The sequence below is a fragment of the Vicugna pacos genome, chromosome 7, assembly GCF_048564905.1.
Source record: "Vicugna pacos chromosome 7, VicPac4, whole genome shotgun sequence".
Lineage (NCBI taxonomy): Eukaryota > Metazoa > Chordata > Mammalia > Artiodactyla > Camelidae > Vicugna > Vicugna pacos.
Genome location: NC_132993.1, coordinates 31,481,985 through 31,504,511, shown reverse-complemented (window position 1 = coordinate 31,504,511; position 22,527 = coordinate 31,481,985). Strand labels below are relative to the sequence as shown.

The 22,527-nt window shown below is 35.5% G+C and overlaps 1 protein-coding gene across 8 annotated transcripts in view; it reads left to right on the top strand.

Annotated features, from left to right (window-relative positions):
- The window catches only part of FOXP2 (forkhead box P2), a 498,059-nt gene that overhangs the window by 323,378 nt on the left and 152,154 nt on the right, over window positions 1–22,527 (top strand). The window contains exon 1 of one of the 8 annotated variants that reach the window (XM_072964638.1): window positions 16,175–16,254. The exons of the other annotated variants lie outside the window; for them this stretch is intronic. Coding sequence (XP_072820739.1) covers window positions 16,198–16,254 — 57 coding nt within the window. The 5' untranslated portion in view covers window positions 16,175–16,197. Of the gene's footprint in view, window positions 1–16,174; window positions 16,255–22,527 lie in introns of those variants that run through there. 8 annotated transcript variants of the gene reach the window in all.

Genomic DNA, 22,527 nt, shown 5'->3' with positions numbered 1-22,527 from the left:
GACCATTGTGCTTTTTTTGTTTTACTTTACTTTATTCTTCTTGTGAAGTTTATTGGATCAGTTTCTACTCAAAGCATAATGTAGCCTGAGTCAGTCTGTTAGTTTTATACATTTTCAGGGTTTTTTTTTAAGTGTAAGTATGCATGTGGCAGCAAATTTGACAAAATAATACCTTCATTTCTTTTTCTAAAACAAGTTAACTCAGAGCCATCTATTTATCTTAAAGATTTTCTTTCATTTTTATTATATTGTCATCTGAAAATTTGGGGAAACTCAGATATTTAGAATAGACCATACTATCTAAGGAAAAGAATGGATTAAACTATACGAATAGTATAAAGTCAAGATCAGTGATCCTGATTTCAGGGTTATGGACAGAATCTTTTCCATAATGTATTTAGCTATAAAAATATTTTAAAGACCTATTTTTAGGTAAGACCTCAGCATCAAAGATAGTTTTCTAAATCTAATATCTAATTTCTCATTTAGCATGAATTTTAATATAATTTATTTTGTTCGAGTTTTGCCTCTTAAGTTTTAAGTTAATTCACCTTTTACATACTGATGAAAGTTGGTTACTTCTTTCCTTCAGTCTGGCTTCAATAAAAACTTTCACATTATTTCATTCTTTTGGCTGAAATTCATTCATTAATACTTTGCTTTTTTCTGTCCCTGTTTGTTCCTTAACAAAATATTGCTATTCTTCTCTGTCTAGTAGGCAAATCTAAATTTTAATTTTAAGGGTTGGTGGGCATAAATAATACTGTACATTAAAAAAAAGACAATATTTCTGTTGCTAACCAAAGATAAAGACACATTTAGAGTCAATACAGTTCATAGAAATCTAAATCCCAAATGTGGTTTCTGGGTAGTACCTGAAAATAAAATATTGGAAAAGGATTTTGAAAGTGGTAGTATAATTCTTAAAAGGTATATTTTGACAATATTTTACACAAGTTCATTTAAAAGCCACAGAGTTCATTTCTTACAGTAATCTATAGAGTCAATTCAGTTTCTATATTTTTCCAATTTACTTTTCTTAATCTCATAATCTGTAGTCTACATTAGGTATTATATTGATTATTTTGAAGCAATTATTTAGAATGTTTACTTCTTTCTCTCCATTTGTCCTACTTACCTTGACAAATGCTTTCAGTTTCTTTTATTTAAATTTCTCAAAAGAATGTTGAATCATGAGGATAATATCCTGCCTTTTTACCTATATTTCTGCAGGTTATACACTCAGCAACATTTGTAACGTAGAAGGCTGACATACCACAATTAGTCAGTAATAGGAGGAATTTCTTTCCCTTGATGTCAGTATTGCAAATAGTTCTACTGTAATTTTACTCACTTTTTAAAGCAAAATCTATAGAAGTTACATAAAATGTTTGTAATAAATTTCCTCTCTTATAGTTATGGTTTACTTATTAAAATATTTGGGAAGAGGTTTCATCAGTTTTCACCCAAAAGAGAAAAAGTCACACGGAGATGATTGTGTCAACAAGATAAGCATCTGGAAGAAAACTAAACAAATAATGCAAATAGACAGATGTTTTCCATATATGTAATATATGGATAAATTTTTCAGGTTTCATCCAGATGTTTGGAATCATGTGAACAGAATCATAACCTCTTTGTGACCCCTTTTTTCCCCTATCAGGTAGACAGATTAAATGACTTGTTTAAAAGCATTTGGTATTGAATGGGAAAAAAAAATGTTTAGGACTTCACTCAGCTTTGACATCAGTGTTTTGGTTTGTTTTTTCACTAGAACAACTTGAACTCAGACTACATCTCTAGACTAGACAATTAGTTTGACTGCTTTTAATTAGAAATTAACTGACATTTTAACTATTAGTTGGTTACTTATCTGTTAAAATCATGCCGTTAGGTTTTTATATACACATGTCCTCAAACACAGCTCTTTCTCTGTCCTCCTTTGTTGCCCCTCTCTTTTTTCTTTTGGAATAAAGTCTCACTAATTTATATAATAAACCTCAGATTAATTAAACAAGTTACTCATTAAATCAAGATTATAGGGGGAGAAGGATTTAAGGATTCTAATTGTTTTCAAACACTCAAACCCATGTAGGAGCACTCATTCTCATATAAATAATGTGCTAATTACAAATTATTCCTTTCTGCTAATTAAGGCAGGTCAGCAGGACTTCTACTTGGCAACACTTAGCATAAGTGTTCAAGTTGCTATATGTACTTGAAATTAATGAAACTGAATTACCTTTAAAATGTCAGGCTTTTCATTATTTTCTGTGAGTCTTTGCACTCATTCCTTTCACTTATTTTAATGTAGAGAGGTTTAATTTTATATACATTTTTAATCTATCAACTTTTATAAATTATTTTACACTATTTGGAAATTAGCAAATATGTAAAATTAGGATAATCACTCTCTTAAACACACACACGCACACACACACTTCTATGCTATCTGATTTCAGAAGAAGTTCAAAAAGCTCTTAACCTGTTGTAACTTCTTTTTGAGGTCTCCATTTCTATCAGCTTTACTGTGACATAAATTGCAAATGGATATTATCTTACATGCACCTATTGTTAATTCTCTATTTGGAGGAATTCTGAAGTTTCATCTCTCTTCAGTGGATAAAAATGCTAAGTTAGTAACGTCTCTTATGGATAAAGGGAGGTTGGGGAGGACTGATGGACATGCCAGTCCCAAACTCCATTTTTATTGCTTTTCCTTGAGTGTGCTGTTTCCTGAACATGTCTTTATATATTTATTTGCCACTTACAGTTCTTTGGAATGTTTTAAATTCAGCAACCTTTTTGTCTTTGCAACTTCTATTCCCAAATTTTAAAACTAGCAGAAAAGCTGATGCCATTCAGATCAATACCTGTAACAGCAGGTAGCACTTAATAGATGCTCAATAAATAGATTTTGCTTAGTGAATGAATGAATATGTTGACAAGATAATCAGAATACTTTATGCTAATTCATCCTAAGGAGACAGAAAGAGTGAGACCAAGCAATTTACCAGATACCCAAAGTTGGTTACCCACACGTTGCTGCATGAACTTTGGCAAGCTTACACTGTTTTGACCTAAGCTTGCTGTCTTTGTTTCTAATTTCTTTTGTTTCTTCTTTGCTTTTATGTTAACATAATTCTCACACCTCCAAAATTACTTTTATTTGTTCGTACAATTGACATCTTAAATAATCAGTAATCGTGATACTGTCATATGAATTATGACAGGTGCACTGTCATTTAAACTAAGGCAAAACATGGAAGAAATAATGTATTAGTAATACCAAAATGTTAATACTGAAAAACTTGATCGTAAGTGACCCAATTTTCTTAATCACTCCTATGTCACTTCTTTGAATGATTTGAGATTTATTTTCACTTGAAACATACTTGAAACATGAAAGCTATTAAAGATGTTTTCCCTTTTTTCTTTCATTTTTATACTTGCATAGAGACACTTCTTGAAGATGTTTAAATGTCAGTATTAAAGATAGTATAAAATATCGCATGTTTACTGGAACCTCATTTAAATATCTGTAATATTGTTTCAAATATTGTAAGAATTTAAAGTTTTTAGGGCTGTAGGACTGGCCAGACTGCGTCAATGAGGTGATCAGTTATTAGCACTCAGTAGGCACTCCTCGGTGAATGGATGAATCAATGAATGAATTAGAAACTTTGAGGAGATACACAGTTCATAAGCTGAATTCATTGTGGGCTGGTATGCATGTGTTTGTTTTATGAGTATGAAGCTGTGTAGGATATCCCAGGGTTTTTGATTTGTTTGTTTGTTTTTTTATTAGGCCTTTAAAGTGTGAAAAGTAGTAGTATTCAGTGATAAGAATATATTTTTTGATGCCTTGCTTGACCATCTCTAATGACTACCTGTGTCTGAAAATAAATACTGTTGGAGATGTTTAAAACCCAAAACACTATCAGTTGGTTTCTTGTAAAGTGACAGATTCTTGTGAAGTGAGATTCTTACTGTCCTGGCGAAGGAACAAAAACCAAATTTTTACATCAATATCTAAGGAGCCAAGTATTTAATTATGTAAAATGGAAAATCTATTAAAACTCCAACACAATTCCTTTCTTTCCAGGAGTCTAAAAATCTATGAATTTCTTCTCAAAACGATCTTAGCAAGTAAAAGTGGAGAAGTTGGAAGTAGTATTTCCATGATAGTGATTCATTATTCATAATTGTGTTGTGTTTTCTAGGGTGTTGTTTTACCACTGTGTACATAGAGTGATAATACATTTTTTGACCAAAAGTTAAAGTTGAAGTGGATCTCAGAACTGTATACATATTCTTCATCTCAAGGATAATGCCCCATTGTTCCAGATCTTACTATTTAAAAATTGTGTTCAGACACAAGTAAGAGAGAGATTAAAAACTGAGACATAAACAAATTAGGAATTTAATTTTTCACATCAAACCAAGAAGCCTGAAAGTTATCATTTGCTAACATTGACTCAATGGCTGAAAAATGTCACAGCTGAAGTTTTGCTAATATTCTTGATCTGTCCTTGTAGTCACAGAATAGCAAGAACTCTGTCCCAATACATGTGAAGCCAGGAGGGCAAAAGAATGCCTGTATCAGGACAGCAAAGGCTTTTACTGACGTCCATTGCAAACTGTGCGAATGTCTCATCCGTAAGAACTGTGTCCCATGGCTACCACTGACTTTACTGGAATCAGAGAATGTAGTTTTCACCAAGACACATTTCCTTCTCTCTTTCTCTGATAAAATCATGTTTGTTAGTAAAGAAGAAGGAGGCAGTGTATATTGAGTACACAATTAAAGGGCTCTGCCACAACAATGGATATAAATTAAATCCTTTCCCCTAAGTGCACAGAGTAACATTTTGTATTCATCCAGCAAAACAATAAGTACCTGCTATATGCCAGAAACTATTAGAAATAAATTCTTAGACATTAAAAAATGAATAAATAGGACATATGCCTTACCTTTGAGCACACACACATATTTTTAGTAAATGATTAAAAAGAACATATTTGATTAAATAATGTTAAATATGACAGATTATGGATGGGCTATGGAAGAACAAGGTAGAAGTTCTTCTTTCTGCTTGGAAAGGTCAAGAAACTCCTTCAGAGAAATTCAAGCTTAGTCCCAAAAGATGAGTAGAAGTTCGACAGATACACAAAAAGAGGGACAGGCAGGAAGGAAAAAAGCTTTTCCTGGCAGAAGGATCATTCTGTCTAAAAGTGGAGAGTCATTCATTCCTTTAGCAAATATTTGTTAGCACCTAACTGTGAAGTATAGTGAGCTAAGAACCCGGGCTGCGTGATGTATAAAACTAACACGATCCTTACCTTGGTTGAGCTTATGGTCTAGTCAACAAGTTCACACTGTACAGCACAGGAAACTATATTCAGTATCTTGTAGTAACCTGTAAGGAAAAAGGATATGAAAATAAATATATGTATGTGTATGTATGACTGAACTATTACACTGTACACCAGAAACTGACACAACATTGTAAACTGATTCTACTTAAATTAAAAAAAAAGAAAAAGAAAAAGAATATGTGGCCTTTAGAGCTTTGGATGAATGCCTGTGCAGCAGGAAAGCCCAGCAATCTCCTTCGGGATAACAAATAGGAAGAGATGAAGGAGCTATAGGACCCCACCCACCTTTAACCTGTTAATCCTGTTTTGGAAATGTAAGCCACTAAAGAGCCTTTTAGCAGAGAATGGCATAGTCAAGTTTGAATTTTGTAATGCTGGAGTAACAGCGTTAACAAGGACCGACTAGAGGTAAGCCTTAAGGAGAAAACTTGGGTATTACCAGATAGATTATTCTAATAGGTCATCAAAAGATAAGACTGAGGCAGTATTTGTGGTGATGAAAGGGAAATAAATACAAAAAATACTTAAAAGGCTTGGGGATGGATTGGACTGGGGATGGAGGGGTCTAGGAAAAGGAGTAAATCAAGCATGTCTCCCAAATTCTTTGCATGTAGAAGTTGGGAGACTGCCAATCATCTTAATCAGAATTATTTGAACAAGAATAAGATTTGAGGTTAGGGATGAGTTCACTGTTGGATGTATTTGAGTTTGGGATGCCTGTGGGACATCCAAGTGGAAACATTTTTTCAACAATTAGAAATGCAGATCTGAAGTTGTAAATATGAGTGAGTTTTATACTAGAGATAGAGAATTGGGAGACTTTAATATTATATGATAGCTAAAGCCACCCTACTTTTGGATTATATGTGTTTACTAATTTATTCATTCTTTAGACAAATATTTATTAAGCACCAACTGTATATAAGGTACTGTTCTTAGCACTGGAGATGTATACACACACACACAGTAACATCTCTGCTTTCATGGACTTTACATTCTTGGGACAATGAACAAGTAGATATTATAATGTAATGATAAAAACTATAATGAAAAATAAAGTTGTAAGCTAACAGGATAGACAGGTCAGTTGAAAGACCTCTCCAGTGAGGCTTCGAGATAGGAGTGTACTCTCTGTTTGAGGTGTAGCAAGGGGACCATTGTGTCTGGAGCAAAGTAGGCAAAGGGGATTAAACAACAACAACAACAACAAAAACCTTCTGCACAGCAAAGGGAATAGTAAATGATAAAATAAAACAGTAAACAATAAAATGAAAAGGCAACCAATGGAATAGGAGAAAATCTTTACAAATCACATATCTGACAAGGGGCTAATCTCCAAGATATGTAAAGAACTCATACAACTCAATAGCAAAAAAAAAAAAGCAAATAATCTGGTTAAAAAATGGACATACTATCTGAATAGACATTTTTCCAAAGAACACGTACAGATGGCCAACAAATACATGAAAAGATGTTCAACATCAGGGAAATGCAACTCAAAACCACAGTTGGATATCACCTCACAACTGTTAGCATGGTTAATATTAAAAAGAAATAATAAATGTTGGTGAGGGTGTGGAGAAAAGGGAAACTTTGTGCACTGTTGGTGGAATATGAATAGGAGCAACCACTATGGAAAACAGTATGGAGATTCCATGAAAAATTAAAAACAGAACTACCATATGATCCAGCAATTCTGCTTTTGAGTATCTAAAGAAAACAAAAACACTAATTTAAAAAGATATATGCATCCCCATGTTCACCGCAGCATTGTTTACAGTAGCCAAAATATGGAAATGACTTATGTCCACCGATGGATGAATGGATAAAGAAATTGTGATAGAGAGAGAGATAATATTCAACCATAAAAAATAATGAAATAGTGCCAATTGTGGCAATATTGACTCTAGAAGGTATTATACTAAGTGAAATAAGTCGGACAGAGAAAGACAAATAATGTGTGACTTTTTTATATGTGGAATCTGAAAAAAAAAAGCTCATAGATACAGAGAATAGATTGGTGGTTGTAATGGAGTAGTGGTGGGGAGAAGTGGGTGAACTGGATTTTTTGTTTGTTTTTAGGGTTTATTTTAGTTTAAATAAATTGAATAAAAATTAAAAACAAAAGCAATACAAGCAAACCCCCCCCAACTCTGATGATCCATAAATGCTACTTAAAACTTGGCTGATGCAGGACAGTGGCCATGCTAACCCTCTGCATCAGCAAATCCGTGTCCTTACTCCTTCCCGCCACAGTCCATGTCACCCACCTTCACATCACCTAATTTCAGACATTTCCAGTTGTCCATTTTCACACCACACTGCGGCCGAACTCCTTCCCAAGGTGCTGGGCTAGTCCCAACCACACCACCCACACACAGACCCACACACACACACACATACACACCACACATACACACACAGGAACCGAGTCACCGCATCAGACTCTGGGATGCCCGAGAACAAACTTACTGAAAGAGAGACCTGGGTTCCAGGCAGACCCTCACTCAGGCTATCTGTGAAACACAGTCCTAGTCACAAGTGTCTGGGCTGCCCAGCCTGGAGGGTCACCCTGTGGGGGGGCAGGCCAAGGGATGCCAAGACCCCGGGGGAAAAAAAAAGAAATGATGGGAGCTTGGACTAGGCTGGTTGGAGTGAGCGAAGTGATATGAAGTTTCACAAATTCTAGATGTGATTTTACTGATGAATTTAGGTTTGGACTTGCTGTGGAAGGATGGGAGAAATAAAGAGAAATCAACAATGATTGCAACATTTAGAGTTTGTCCAAATTGATGAAAGTTGAGAAAGAGGAACAGTTTTTTTTCTGTTTTTGCTTTATTTGGCTTTGATTTTTCTTTTTGTTCATTTGTTTGTTTTGGGTTAGGAGGGCTTGTTACTGAATTGGGGGCAGTTCAGATGATGTATTGCTAAATACCATTTGTTTATTTGAGAGGCAAGCGGCGTGATCAAGGCAAATTGACATACAGGTTGAGTTCATGACAGGCATGGGAACTGGAGATGTAAATCTGTGTTGTCAAATGGTGTTTAAGATCCTGAGTCGGAGTAACAGCACCTAATGAATGAGAGAAGAGAGAGATGGGCATAAAAGGGAAGGGAAGAGAAGACATCCGACATCTCTGGGTACTTAAACTACTTTGAGATTTGGAGGAGGTAGAAGCCACGCAACGAAGGTTGAGAAGTAGCAAGCAGCCAGTGTGGCGAGAGAGAAGGAAAAGGTGGATGAGACTGGGAACCATGTTCGAAAGATGAGCAGAGGAAAAGAAGTTCACAGTTTATTTTTATCCACACCTCCTTCATGCTTTATCAGAAGTGAGATTCATGTTGCTATGTCCTGTTCTAAACTTCCACATTTAGAGTATTCAGATGAGATCTGCTGAATGAGATGAACCAAGATCTTCAGCTCAGTGTCATTAAACTGCCCCAGTTATTGGTAGAGACAGAGGGTTTTCATTTTCCATCACTGATGTGTTGTTCTGTCTTTATAACTAAATTCCTAAAGGCCAGTGTCTGTTCCATCCAATTAACCTCTGTATGGGTATGCCAGTTATCTGGTGTTTAAGGCTTGGTGGAGAAGCGCCGAGGAAATGGGCTGGCAGTGCATGGCAAATGGAAATAGGATGGCAAGAAGACAGGGACAGAGATGTTCAGACTTCAGTTCTGCCTCCGTGAAAGGGCTCATTTTGCATATTCGTAACTTACAAGGTTGATTTTATGATTTTAAACTTTTCCTCAAGTTAAGACTTTCATAGACAAATGTGTAATCTTTTGAACCAAATGGATATAAAGGTAGAATAAAGGGCACTTTAAAAAATACATACTGACATTTCTCACTGTCTCTTGATACAAACTGGTTGTGTGCTGGTGCAATGAAAAAAGATACGAATCAAAGAAAGAATCCGGCAACAGAAAGCTTTTGCATCAATGTGTATGTGGGGGAAAAAAGGAATAAATTCAGTGGAGAACCAAAGACCAGCCAAATCTTTAGAGGAGAATTTATCAGACAACTTGCCTTAGGACATGTATTGGAATGCAATAGAGGAGAAGTTAGAACTTCAGGGGTTGATAGCTAGACAGTTATGTTACAAAATAAAAATTTGTTCTTATAATGGTACATTAAATTCAGAATTCATTAGTAACTTTAAAGAAGAATATTCCACTGTGGTGTTTTCAACTAACTTTTGCTTACATAATTTTTCTCATGAAAGCCAACATATCCTTTTCTAGAAATCCGAGGTTATGTTTAATTGCTAAAATTTCACTGTGCTAATCATTTGCTTTGCATATATTGTGTTTTAAAATATTTATTCCTGTAACTAATTTTCAGTAATATGGCATAAAATACTTTCTGTCCCTACAAGAAAAACCTTTTATAAGCAACAATAACAACAAAAGTAAATGGTAAAGTGGTAGAAGAAATTCTGGTTTAAATGCCCAACTGTATTGTATGGCTTTATTAATTAATCCACTGAAAATTGTTATACCTTAAGAGTTTGATTTTATTTGAGTATAATTTGGGTATTCTCTTCTTTTTTCACTATAAGTGGCCAGTGGCTTCATACTTGTTAGAAACCATGTTTTTCATGCCTGTTTGCAGGTTTTTCCAATTTCTGTTATTGCAAGACCTTTTCAAAGTGAACAGAAAGGCGCAGACCTTGATATGAGAGAAGTGTGTTTATGAATGCTTTCATTAACTAAGATGTATTACCAGGCTGTCCCCAACTTACTAATAAGTTTTGTTGCACATAACGGTTTTTGAGCCTGTTGTTCAGAAACAGAAATTCCTGTTCCCATAGAAACAGTGTTGTATATGATCCCACACCAACTCTGAAAAGCTTATTTCACCATAACGTAACTAAAATAATACTAATAGAGCCTCCAGATCCTTTTGTTGAGTCCAGATCCCTGAGACCCTCTGGGCCTGACAGTAAAGGGAGTGAGATGTAAGGGGCTTCACGTAACAATTCTCATAGAAGCACAGAGAGAGGTTTCTCAAAGCATGAATGAGAGGAGCAGGCCAAAGGCTTGCCCACTGGCTTTTGATAGAGTTCCCGAGGGAGGGCGGAAGGGATGAGGACTAGGATCTTGAAGAAGGGTTGTCTGCTGGGAACTAAATGGGAAGTAAGATAATCCGAATTATTTAATAGTCCTAATTCTGTTTTTATGTGTACACCTTTAAAACTGGTGTGATACTAAGAAAAAATTTTAAAAAACTGAAATTCTTGGGGAAAAATTAATACTATAAAACAAAGCTGTGACCACAGAAAATTACTTAACGTCCCTAGGCCTGCTTCCACAGTACAGTGTGAGGGGATTTAATACGGTATTTTCAGAGTCTTTTCTCCCAGTTGTAAAGTGTTTGATTTCTGCCATAGTTGTGTTACTAACAAGTAAAATGTGATGGGAATGGAACCAACGAATGGTCGGTGTTGTCTTCACCCTCCCCGTGAATTGTGAGAAGCTTTGTGGTATCACTATAGTGAGTGATAATAATAGTAATAAACATGACCGTCGTTGCTGAGAACATCAGAATGGGACCCAGCAGAGCAAATGCTCTCAGGCTTGGCTAATCATCAGAAGCACTTTTAAATAATGGACGTTCTTAGGTCCCACCTCAAACCTAATTAAATCAGAATCTTTGCAAGCAGAGCCCAAGCCTTTCTCTTTATTTCATAGTTTTCTGTGTGATTCTGATGACCATTTAGGGAACCATCAGAATAGACGTCCTTAGTGAATTGAAATGAGAATTTAGCATGATTTACAGTTTTCGTAACAAAGTTTCTGGATAAAGGAGTCCTTGAAATTGGTTTGTTTTTCAGTATTTTTCACATTCTTTCTGAAGCCCTCTTTAAACATAAATCTGCAGAGTAAAACATTTTCTCTTAAAGGTAAATTTCAGCTAAAAAGTTCTAATTTTTAGAATCTGGCATAACAGTTTTCTTGTTTAAATGTTCATTGGGACTATTCAGTGTAAAATTGTCCTTTCTTACCGATTATGAACAAAGGGCATACAGCAAATGGCAGACTCTTGCCTGATTTAAGGCAAAAGAGAGGCAAAAATTGCTAGGATTTATTTATATACCCAAAAATGTGAAATTGTGGCCACACATGAGTATAAATTTTTTTTATACTGAGTATGTTTTAACTTGATTTAAAAAAAATCTCCAAGTAACTCATGGAAAAAATTACTATTATATTTGTATGTCTGTACATGTTGTTTTTCCCTTTTCATACCAGCATATATAGAATTATAAAATAAATTTAATTACGTATTTTAAGATATATTCATTTCAATCTTTAAGCAAGGGGTTGCTGTTTCACACAATATCTATAAATTAACTGTATTCATTAATATTCAATTAAATTTATGGTATTTAAATATGTTCTTATTTTCCTTGTAGATAAAAAAATTCATACATTTTCGTAGGTGGGAATTGATGTTCTAAACAGAAATAGCACTTGAGATACAAATACCATGGTGTGAATAAGGACAGTTTTCCTAGAGTTGCATATGACAGTAGTGGCATTTTTGAGCCAAAGGATCTATTCAATTGCAAGGAATTGAAAATTTTCGTGGTCTTTATCACTTTGTTAGTTACTTGTTAGCATTCTTAAAATAAGTAGCCATAGAAATAAAAGAAATGAAAAGCATTCTACTGCTCTTTGTCACTTTTTTCAGTCACTGTCACCTGTTCTGCTTAGTCCTCTGCTTCTAGTCAGGGTTCTTCCCTGGTGGTTATCATCTTCCTCATCTTTGGGGCACCTTTTTATTTCACAGAATGGCATCTAGCCTGTGGACAGGTGTGCTCAAGGTGTTCTTTTTGTTACCCCTACATCACTTGTCTCATCTCTGTGTTTCCAAGGCATATTAAATAGGACATAGCTGAGACCTTTAAAAACAGTGCTTAAAAAAAAAAAAAGCGAGAAAGTAGCACTACCGTAGAGGCTCAAATTGAGAAGGTCTAATTTGGCGTTGACAGGGTTCCCCCCCCCCACTTTTTTTTGTTACAGCTATATCCATGGCCGTGGACTCACAGGGGAAGGTCCTGAGTGTGTATTTTGGATTTGTCCTCAAATTTCAGAATGCCTCATTTGTGTATACCAGTGTCTCAGCTGTTGCAGACTTTGTAATGAATTAGTATTGGACTCAGAAATTGAGTTTCTGCCAGAGGATTCTGGCAGTGAACATTCTCCTATAACAACAGGCGAGTGATAGCAGTAGAAATGCCAGGGGACTTCACAATAGCGTGTCTCAGGATTCAGTGTCATGGCTTAACTTCAACATAAAGATGATCAGAGCAAGAGCAGCTTATTGTTCCAGTCTGCTGCATGGTCTGTTAGGGGCCAGTATGTAAATGAAGATAATTACAAGAGAGTGCCAAAATGTGTCCTTCGTGAGAAAGTGTGCAGCTCTTAAATAGATCATTCTGCAATCATAAGAAGCCTTTGCGGGGGGCAACAAAAATCCCCCTTCTGTGAAAGGTTTAATATCTTTTGAGACATTGGGAGACGAGGGCCATTTTGAGCAAAGGCCAGTTGGGATTTCTCCAAGATTGCAAAGCATCTTCCCAGTGTGACCCTCAGAAGTAAAGTTTTAATTTCCAGTTTGAACTCTCCATCTTTCTATGTGCATTCTTTCATATGCTTCCTCTCTGATAACAATCCAAAATGATTAATTTAAAGAGGAGAAACAGTATATTGGAAAGCGTTTTTCTTAAAAATATATCATTAAACAGCTTACTCCTTTGGGCAGAAGCTTTATGTATTAAAAAACGTTGGCCACTTTTGAAAGAAACTTCCACACATGCTCTGTTATAGGATAAGGTAGCTAGGTCCTTATCAATCCTGTGGGTTTTTGCTTTTTAAAAGCTTTTTCTCTTACCTTACAGAAAAAAAGCTTCTAGAATGCAATATTACTTTTTCACATTTCAAAATATAATCTCCCTTCTTAATTATCAGCCACATGGAGTTCACCCCATGTGAAATTTATATGTTTCTTTTTTTTTTTTACCTTACACTATTTTCATGTTCCGTATTGTGGATAATTCATTTTAAAGGCAGAACATGACCAGTGAAGTTTAGTAATATATGTATGTCTATAAATGTATTATAAATATATTTATAATATTATATATTATTATAAAAATAATGTAAAAAGACAAAAAGCAACAGTCTAAGGTAACTGTTTACTTCTCAGTGATTAAATTGCAAACTCTGAGAGGACAGGCCTGTCTGTCCATATTTTTATCTCTAGTATCTGACAAAGAATAAGGACTGAATAAATATTAGTTGAATGAGTGAAATATCTGATACAACGACCCATCAATTCACTGATTTTAAGTGAGACTACCAAAAAATGTACATTTATTTAGATGTGGGGTATGTTTTTTTTAAAACATCAGTCTAATAATGGAAGAAGAGCAAATTAAAATGAAGTATTTTTGTCTGTTAGTTTAAAAAAGACTGAAAAGGGGGGATAGTGCACAGTATTGCTGAGATAGGGTGGATGATCTCATAGCACATTGGGGGGATTCCCAACAGGTACCACCATTCTGGGTGTCGGAAGTTAGTATCTGAGTATGATTTGACCCCAAAATTAAACTTTTGAGAGACAGTTGCAAAGCCGAGTTATGAGGAAGTTTATTGCAGTTTTTCTTTAAAATTGCAAAAACTCGAAAATGTAAATATCAATCAAGAGAATTATTTTAAATGAAAGTGAACTTTCTAAGAACTGGAAATAATGGTGTGCTTTGCCAAATTTGATTTTTTTTTTTGTAAATTCCAAACAAGTATATCATCTTTGCCTAAGTAAGTTATTCTTTCACATAGAGTACTTCTTTAGGTGTATGTGGATGTTAGTAAATATTAAAAAGATTTTAGTAGAATTCTAATTTTGTAAGTAACTGAATCTGGAAGAGCATGAGAAGTACTTGCATTTTTATATTAGCAAATTCTTAAGCTGAATGACAAAAATACCCACATGTGTAGACTCTTTTTCTAGACCTATGATTAAAAGGCAGATTAGAGAGTGTTTTCCTTTTCTACCTAAAGTCTCCCTAAAATAATTGAAGGACTCTAACTGAAGGAAATGAAATAACGCTTTTATGACAATCAATAGCAATTTTTTTGAATTTTGACTTTTAAAAAATGAAAGCGATAATGTGGAAAAGTCATGGATAAAAAATTTTCATATAACTTGATAAAGGAAAAGAAGTCTTATTTATGCTAATTTCGGTGTTATAGATCACAAGTCAATCCTCCAGAGTCATCCTGTGAAGGTTGGAAGAGGACTTACCATGTGCAAGGCACTGTGACTATTCCTACAGGGAATGCGAGGTTTCCTCCCTTAGTGTGCACGTTACATCTCAAATATCTGGAGGCAGCGAAGCTCTTCATGTGTTTTGCATGGTTAGAAATGTCTAAAGCAACATGCTTTTTAATTAAATATCTTTTGAGTGATTAGGAGCAAGCTATTGTACTGTGCATTCTTGGGAACATAAAGATTATTTAGAAACATTTCCATCCTTAAGAAGCTTACAGCACTAGATACTAACGGTAATTGAATATCACCTCACAAGTAAGATTGTCCAGTGAGTTAGGTTTTTCAGTAGAAATGCTGCTTTTGCTAAAGCAAGGTGCAGCATCTTGCTCCTTAGGTCTGGATTTTATGGAGATCTTCAACAAGTGCGCCACTGACCTAAGTTTGTTGAAGAAACTGTTTTTTTCTCTTAGCCTCCCTGTGGTAGTGGAACTAAGTTAGAGAGTGAAAGCAGGAGAAGGTAAGTCACCTTTAGGAACTTTATTTCCTGTCAAGTCATTTTTCACAAGCAAGAGGGACCCTTCTGTCTCCTGGTTCTTGAACTGTTGATTTCTACCAAGGGGCAATATTTTTCTGAGTGCATATTTGTACACTTTTTCTTTATACACATGATTTCTATAAAAGTCATTATAACAGACAATTAAACATAAGAAATGATTTTGAAACCAGAGATATACTGTCACTTCTTTGTTCGAATTAAAGTTTCAAACTCAGGATGCTTGAGAAGAATTTTAGGGTAAAAGCCCAGAAAACCTCATGAAAATTATACAGATGTATAGTTATTGAAGTATTAAGGTGATGACTGTTGTCACCGTTAGCTTACATTTTATTTTATTCTAAAGAGCACGTGTGTGCACGTTATCGTGTTAATGACTCCAGTGCTATGGCTGAGGAGAATCTCACGTAGACTTGGTAACGGTGGGACAAAAAATGGAAGAACCTTCACAAAGCGGGTTTCTCTCTCAGGTAAATTTGCTCAAGACTTCTGGAATCTATCTTTGTGAGGTAGTTCCATAATGTATTACACAGGCATATATGTGCTTCATAACTTACACTGTGAGTAACATAGCCTAAAACACACACAATTCTAACTATTTTCTTAATATAAACCTATTCCTTCTTCCATTCATGCAGTCATTACTTTTTGAGTAATCGCAGTGCTTCATCAGCAGTTGGTTATCAGTAATAAGCATTTCCTCTTTCTGATGAGATCTGTGTTTTACTCTTTAGATTGCCCTCCAAGACGAGTAACTGGGAAACTGGGAAGAAGGAATCTGCTGAGTTCATCACTGATACAAGGGATGAGGTCATAAAGAAGCTTGGAATGGTGTTGGGATTAGAACTTGGAATTTCTGAGGCCTCTTTGGCAACCCTGTGGTTTTGTTTGTAAGAACACTCTAATTTTAGCTGTAGGGGCTTTCTTTTAGAGGTTCTGACCCACTGAGTCTGCACCTGAACTATCAAGGCCTCTCTCTTCTCAAATGGTTTTGCTCTCGCCATCTCTTTCCTCCTCTGGGACTGGCCTGGTCAGCTTCTGGGTTAGTGTACACAGGCTCTCTGCCTCTGGGCCCTTTCCTTCAGATCTGCTGTAGCATTTCCTCCCCTTGGTACCAAGCAGGGTCATAATCTTTGCCTCAGGGTTCCTGGCTCCTGAACCCCATCCTTGCTGAGGGCAGGGTAAATAGACAAACCAGAGTTTTGCATTTTTATCATCCGTGTCTTTATTGCAGGAAGCTAAAATATGAACTCTAAAAGAAACTCTCCTCTGCTTTGCTTGGTCCAGCTGTTTAGAAAACGTGTGCAAGTAACCTGTCCTTTGGGTGGTCCACCTCATTCTTTTGCAATACATTCCTGGTTACGTGAGCATTCTTTCTCACAGGAAGGCAGCCCAAGCCCTCCACTCACTCCCCTAACTAACCTGTAAAATATAGTTAAGATGACTTCATTACTTACAAGAATTTAAAAACATTTCCACCGATGAGATGAATAGTATTTACCTTTCAGTGAAAAACTTGGTATAAAAAATCCTCGTATCTTGGCAACATTTTCTGAAATACTTACTTTCCTAGCTAGGGTTGCCAGATTCAGCAAGTAAAAATACAAATAAATTCAAATGTAACCAGGCATCCTCTATTTTATCTGGCAATCTTACTTCTACATCCATGAGAACACAGTACGTATTGTTTCAGGCTTGTTTTGTCTTTGGAGGTGATAGAAGAGATTATTAAAACGTTTTGAGCGCTAAGATTGGTTTCTTGTCTGTAACCAACATCTTGAAGCAAGTGCTTAATAATTTCAAAGACACAGTCTTTTCAGGGTAGTAAATTCTCATTTATATATAAGCTTATATCGCTAATTCTCCTCGTGAAAAATAAAGAAAAAGAAAAAGGATTTGAATGGGAGCTTGGAATTCTTTATGTTCTAGTTGGCATGACTGGCAATGCTGCTGGTGACTCAGAATTTATTTTGTTCTCTTTATGCCCCAAGCAGTTTTTTACTTACGTCTTTTACCGTGTTAAAGTCCCTTCAATGATATGCTCTCCCTGGCTACCCCTTGCGTGAGCTTCAAAGTCGGCCAGAGAGTTGTTCACGTCTCCTATGCAGTTTCCAAGATGCGTGAGAGAGGATGCGTGGACATACAGCCCAGCTAATGGGAGTGAGCTTCAGTTTACACATCTGTGGTCAAGGAGAGTGTTTGGAGGAGGAAGTGAGGTAGCAAGTGCTAGGATTTGGAATTGTAGCTGGAATATATGAGCCCTTAATTAACATTTATTCTCCTTTTCTTCCTTTTTTTGTTTTTGCTGAGCCCCCATAGCCACCTTGTGTATTTCCTTTTAACGGCATGCCGCACGTTTCTGTGTTGCACTGTGGTTATGTTGAATATAGTTTTATCCATCCTACTGTATTAAAAGATCCTCGAGGGCAAGTGATCCGTATCACAGGGTGTCTGTGTATGCGTGTCTTCATGCAGATATGGTTCTGTGGACCTGGAGGAGGAGAGGGGTGCAGCTCACCAGTCCATTCATAAAGTCAGAAACCCTTTCACTCAGTCTCAAAGGAGAAGACTTTGCAAAATGTCATAGAACATGAAGCTGTTAAGATATTCTTCCTATCCAGTGGGACATTTTTCTACTTGAATAGCTTGCAGAGAATTAAATAAATATCGAGATAAAGGTTCGGGAATTATCACATGCCAGGTCCACTAGTTAAAATGCACATATCTAGTTAGCAAAGTTACTATAAAGCTAAAAATCAGGAGTCAGTCCCAACTGACCAGGACTTACACATGGGAGAACTGATACTCTCTGGAGAAATTATAGAATTTTAAAAATCTTTACTTGAAATAATGCTGCTTTATACATTAGCTTTTAAAATACTTTTGAATACATTTTCTTCTCCGATTCAGAAATCACCTGTAGGCAGAGGTAAATATTAACTGCATTTAGTAAGACAGGAAAATTAAGGCTCAGTGTGAAGTTAATTAGTCCAAATTTATTAACTAATAAAAGGCAGAAAGATATCTTCTGAAATCTGGTCAATGCCATTACATTATACTTTCTCTCCTAGTTGCAAATGGAAGCTTTTGAATCATCGGTTATGCCAATAGTAGCAGCATCACAAATTTTTTTTTAATTTTGCTGTCTTTTAAAAACTAAAGATAACTCTTGGAATGCGTAATAACCATATATTGTAAATTATTCGTTCTCTTATACTTAAAATTTAATAGAAGGCACAAGGGCCTTTGGCCAGGTTCAGAGTTTGAAAAGACTCTGTGTAGTGATGATACCAAATTAGAGCAGTGGAAAAGTAGGCTGTTCTTTTTTTCAGTTCTGGAAGCAACATGCCAGGAGACATCCATGTATCTACATGTCATCAATGTATGTGGAAACACATACTCCAACAGTGTTTTAAATATCCAGCTTTACTCCACCAGCCAGATTTCTCAGAACAGTGATAGGAATGCTTCCTCCCTTTGTTGTTTCTCCGGCAGTTCCAATCTTTCATTCTCAGAAGATAACACTTCCTCATTTTCTGAGTTGATTGGGACCATCCAGTGTGAACTCATTCCTCTTTGTACCTCTGCAAAGAGATTAGCTCTCCTCCCTTTTCTTCAGCCTGTCTCAGAGGATGATGTGTTTCTTCTCCCCAGGAGACTGTCACCTGCTCCTGCTCCTTGATTTAGCCTCTGTCCTTCTCCTCTAGTGACCTCCTCAGTTCTCTTATTTCCATTACAACTTATGTTTCTCCCCATTAGCTCATTATCAAGTTATCTTTATTTAAAAGAAACAGCAAACAAACAAAACCTCCCAAACTATAGTTCTCTTTCATTTTGGTCTTTACAAAACTTATCAAAAGAATTGTTTGCACTCATGGCCATGGTTTTCCCCTATTTGTTCCCCAATAACTCCCTGCAGTCTAACTTCTGCTTTAATACTTTTGGGGAACTGATATATGATAAGTCACATGCAAACTATCAGATCAACAAGAACTTTCATTCATCTTTAGCCTCTTTGAAGTTTTGGTGTTTGAGAACATCATTCACCTTCTCCCTTCACAATTCTTTTTTCTTTATTCCTTCCTCTTTTATTTTTTTCCATTCCCTTGAGATATAGTTAGTATCACAATTTTTTAATTTAAATATCTAACAGCTTTAATGAGATATAATTTACATACTATAAAATTTATCCCTTTAAAATGTACAATTCAGTGGTTTTTAGTATTTTTACAGTTATGCAACCATCTCCACTATCTAACTCCAGAAAATTTTCATTGTCCTAAAAAGAACCCCATAATCATTAGCAGTCAGTCCCCATTCTCCTCTCCTTCCAGCCCCTGGCTACCACTAATTTACTTTTTGTCTCTATGAATTTGCCGATTTGGGCATTTAATATAGACGAATCCTACAACTTGTGACTTCCTTCATTTAGCATAATGTTTTCAACGCTTATCCATGTTGTAGAAACCTTTTATGGTTGAACCCATTCCATTATATGGATAGACCACATTTTGTTTATTCATTCATCAACTGATAGACATTTGAGTTATTTCCACCTTTTGGTTCTTATGAGTAAAACTGTTATATACAACTGTTTGTGTGGACATATGTTTTCATCTCTCAGGTATAGACCAAGTTGTGGAAATATTGGATCATATGGTAATTCTATATTCAACATTTTCCAGAAGTCTTCTTGAGTTCTGTTACTATGATCTCCTTACCATTCATTGCCTTCCTTTCTCACTGTATCGTCTTCTTTTCTAAACAAAATGTAGATGTTCCCCAAGTTTGGGACCTGACTCTTCCTTTCCTCGTTCTCTTTACCAGCAATCTAATTCTCTCCCTTTGTCTTAACGACCTTCTGCCTCTTTGGGGAGTCTGTTGTCAGCCTGATCACTCCCACGTTAGAGCTCAGCATTGTTAGTAACTACTAAGGAAACCTCCTCTTGGTTATCCTGCCAGCAGGTAAGCAGCGGCATCTTCTTTCCAAAACCCATGTCTCGTATTCTCATTTCTCCCTTTCCAGTAGTGGCATATCTCTTCTCCCATGACCCTTGACTTAAACTTCTGAAGTCGTCATTTACCCATTCCTAGCCTTTACCCTACACCCAGTTAGTAGGTCCTGCCCTTTATACTTTGGCAGTTCCTCTCGGTCCTTGTTTGCAACTAAAGTGATTCTTATTATCTCTTGTTTGGACAGTTGCACATACCTTTTAACTGGATATTCTACCTTGTATCTTTCCTCACTCTCTTCATTACTTCCCATCTGTTCTTCACAGCATGACCTGAAAATTGTCCTGGGCCAGGCATATCCCATCACTTTCAGATTCAGCACCATTTGCTCTTATCTGCTAAATAATTATCAAGTTCTTTGCTATTTATTATTTAGTTGTATTTATTAATTAGCTCCAACCAACCTTCCCAGGAGCTAACATCTCTAAATTAAGCTCATGCTCTATTCCAAGATAAGTTATTTTCCGTTTACTGTGTTTGAACCCACATTCTCTTTGCTTCTATTTGACATAGTCACTTTCTGTCATGTCCAAAAGATGAACTATTTCTCATGTAATTTCAGCCCAAATATTATATCACCATTAAAGTTTATCTGATCTCCCCAACTGAAAATAATATCTTCTACTTATGAACTCCTGAAATGTTTTTAAAGAACATTTTATGGCCTTTTGACATTACACTAGATGTTTCTTATTAGATAGTAAGCTCTTTGATGGTTAAAAAACAAAATGTCACATTATCCCCCCCACACCTCTTCAGGCAGCAATAATTATTAGTCCTTTGCTTGGTACGTGAGACACACTTGCAAAAAAATGTTTTAATGATGAGTAATTTTTAATGTATTTTATTCTTACAAATATTTTCTAAACGTTACCTCTTTTGCAATCTTACTTTTAGATTTCAAAGGAAATCTGGAATACAGGTTTTGAATAATAGTTTACTTTCAGATGTTACACTATAATTTAGTAGCATATATCTTCAGTTAATCTCTAATATGCCAGTTGAAATTATAAAAATACAGCAGTAATGAGTCTTTAATTCATATCCAAGCAGATGATATTGGTCTCACAATGAGAAAACAAAACTGTTAATGTATATGAGAGACACAAAGTAAATCCAAAGTATGTTTGGGAAAAATAACAAAATATTTTATAGCAGAAAGAGAAATAACCAAGAGAATACACATAAACTATTGTAGTTCCTGGAACGTGTACCATGAAGAAGAGATGTTGTGAAACTATTAATTTTAATCAGTTAATTGCAACTCATCTTTACCTTTCATATTTGGGAATTTTTAAGTTAGACAGAATTCCTCAATATGTGAACAAGAAGTATATTTAGTATTGCTGTAGATTATGTTAGTGTTCTTCATGTGCTTCATTAGTGGTTCATTATTATTAGCAGCAGAATCCTGAAAGAAATAGAGCTGTGAATACCACACTACTTGGTATTGTTGACTGCAGCCTGTGGAGTGCCAGCCTAGAGGAAGGGAATGTGTTCATTCCATTAAACTGAGTGCGTCTTAGCCATGAGTTACCATTAACTCACAAGCTTATTTTATGCAAGGATGTCTCAGCTCACCTGGGACCTTGGAGCCCTACTGGAAAATACTGAATATTGGATTTGGACTGAACCTTAGGACGTTGTTACAACTTCTAAGGAAGACTTGCAGATCCATTCCATAACATGGTCTATACCTTGATTTTCTCTACTTTGAATCTACATCATGAATGCTATGCCAATATAGCCTGACATTTGATTGGTAAATGAGGTGCTTTATAATTAATTATTCACTCTTATTATAATACCATAAAATAAATGACCTTGGCTTCTCACTTTGGCCCCCGTAGTGGTCCACAATATAAACATAATGTATCCACACATTTATTCTTTAGCTTTATGTAAAAATATACTGTAAAACAAAAAAAATATATTTTTAAAAATATTTTCTAGTAATTAGTTTTTTTCCCAACAAACAGTCTAATTATGTATCAGGCATGATAAAATGAAAGGTCAATTGCTACAGATGCATAATTTCACTCTGATAGATTGCTGTTTGAAAATAGGTTATGACAATTAGATGATTAATTTTCTCCTATTAAATAGCATTATGAGACTTCAGATTACATTTATCAGTATATTCTCTTTAGTGGGAATATAATTCGAGGAAACAGACTAGGAATTCATATCCTTTGTGGAAGGATCTGAATATACTTATTATCAACTATACTTGTGAAAGTGACTTAAAAATGAAATTCTGTTTGAAAACTTAAGCTAGATACTCAAAGTAACATGTTAAAAG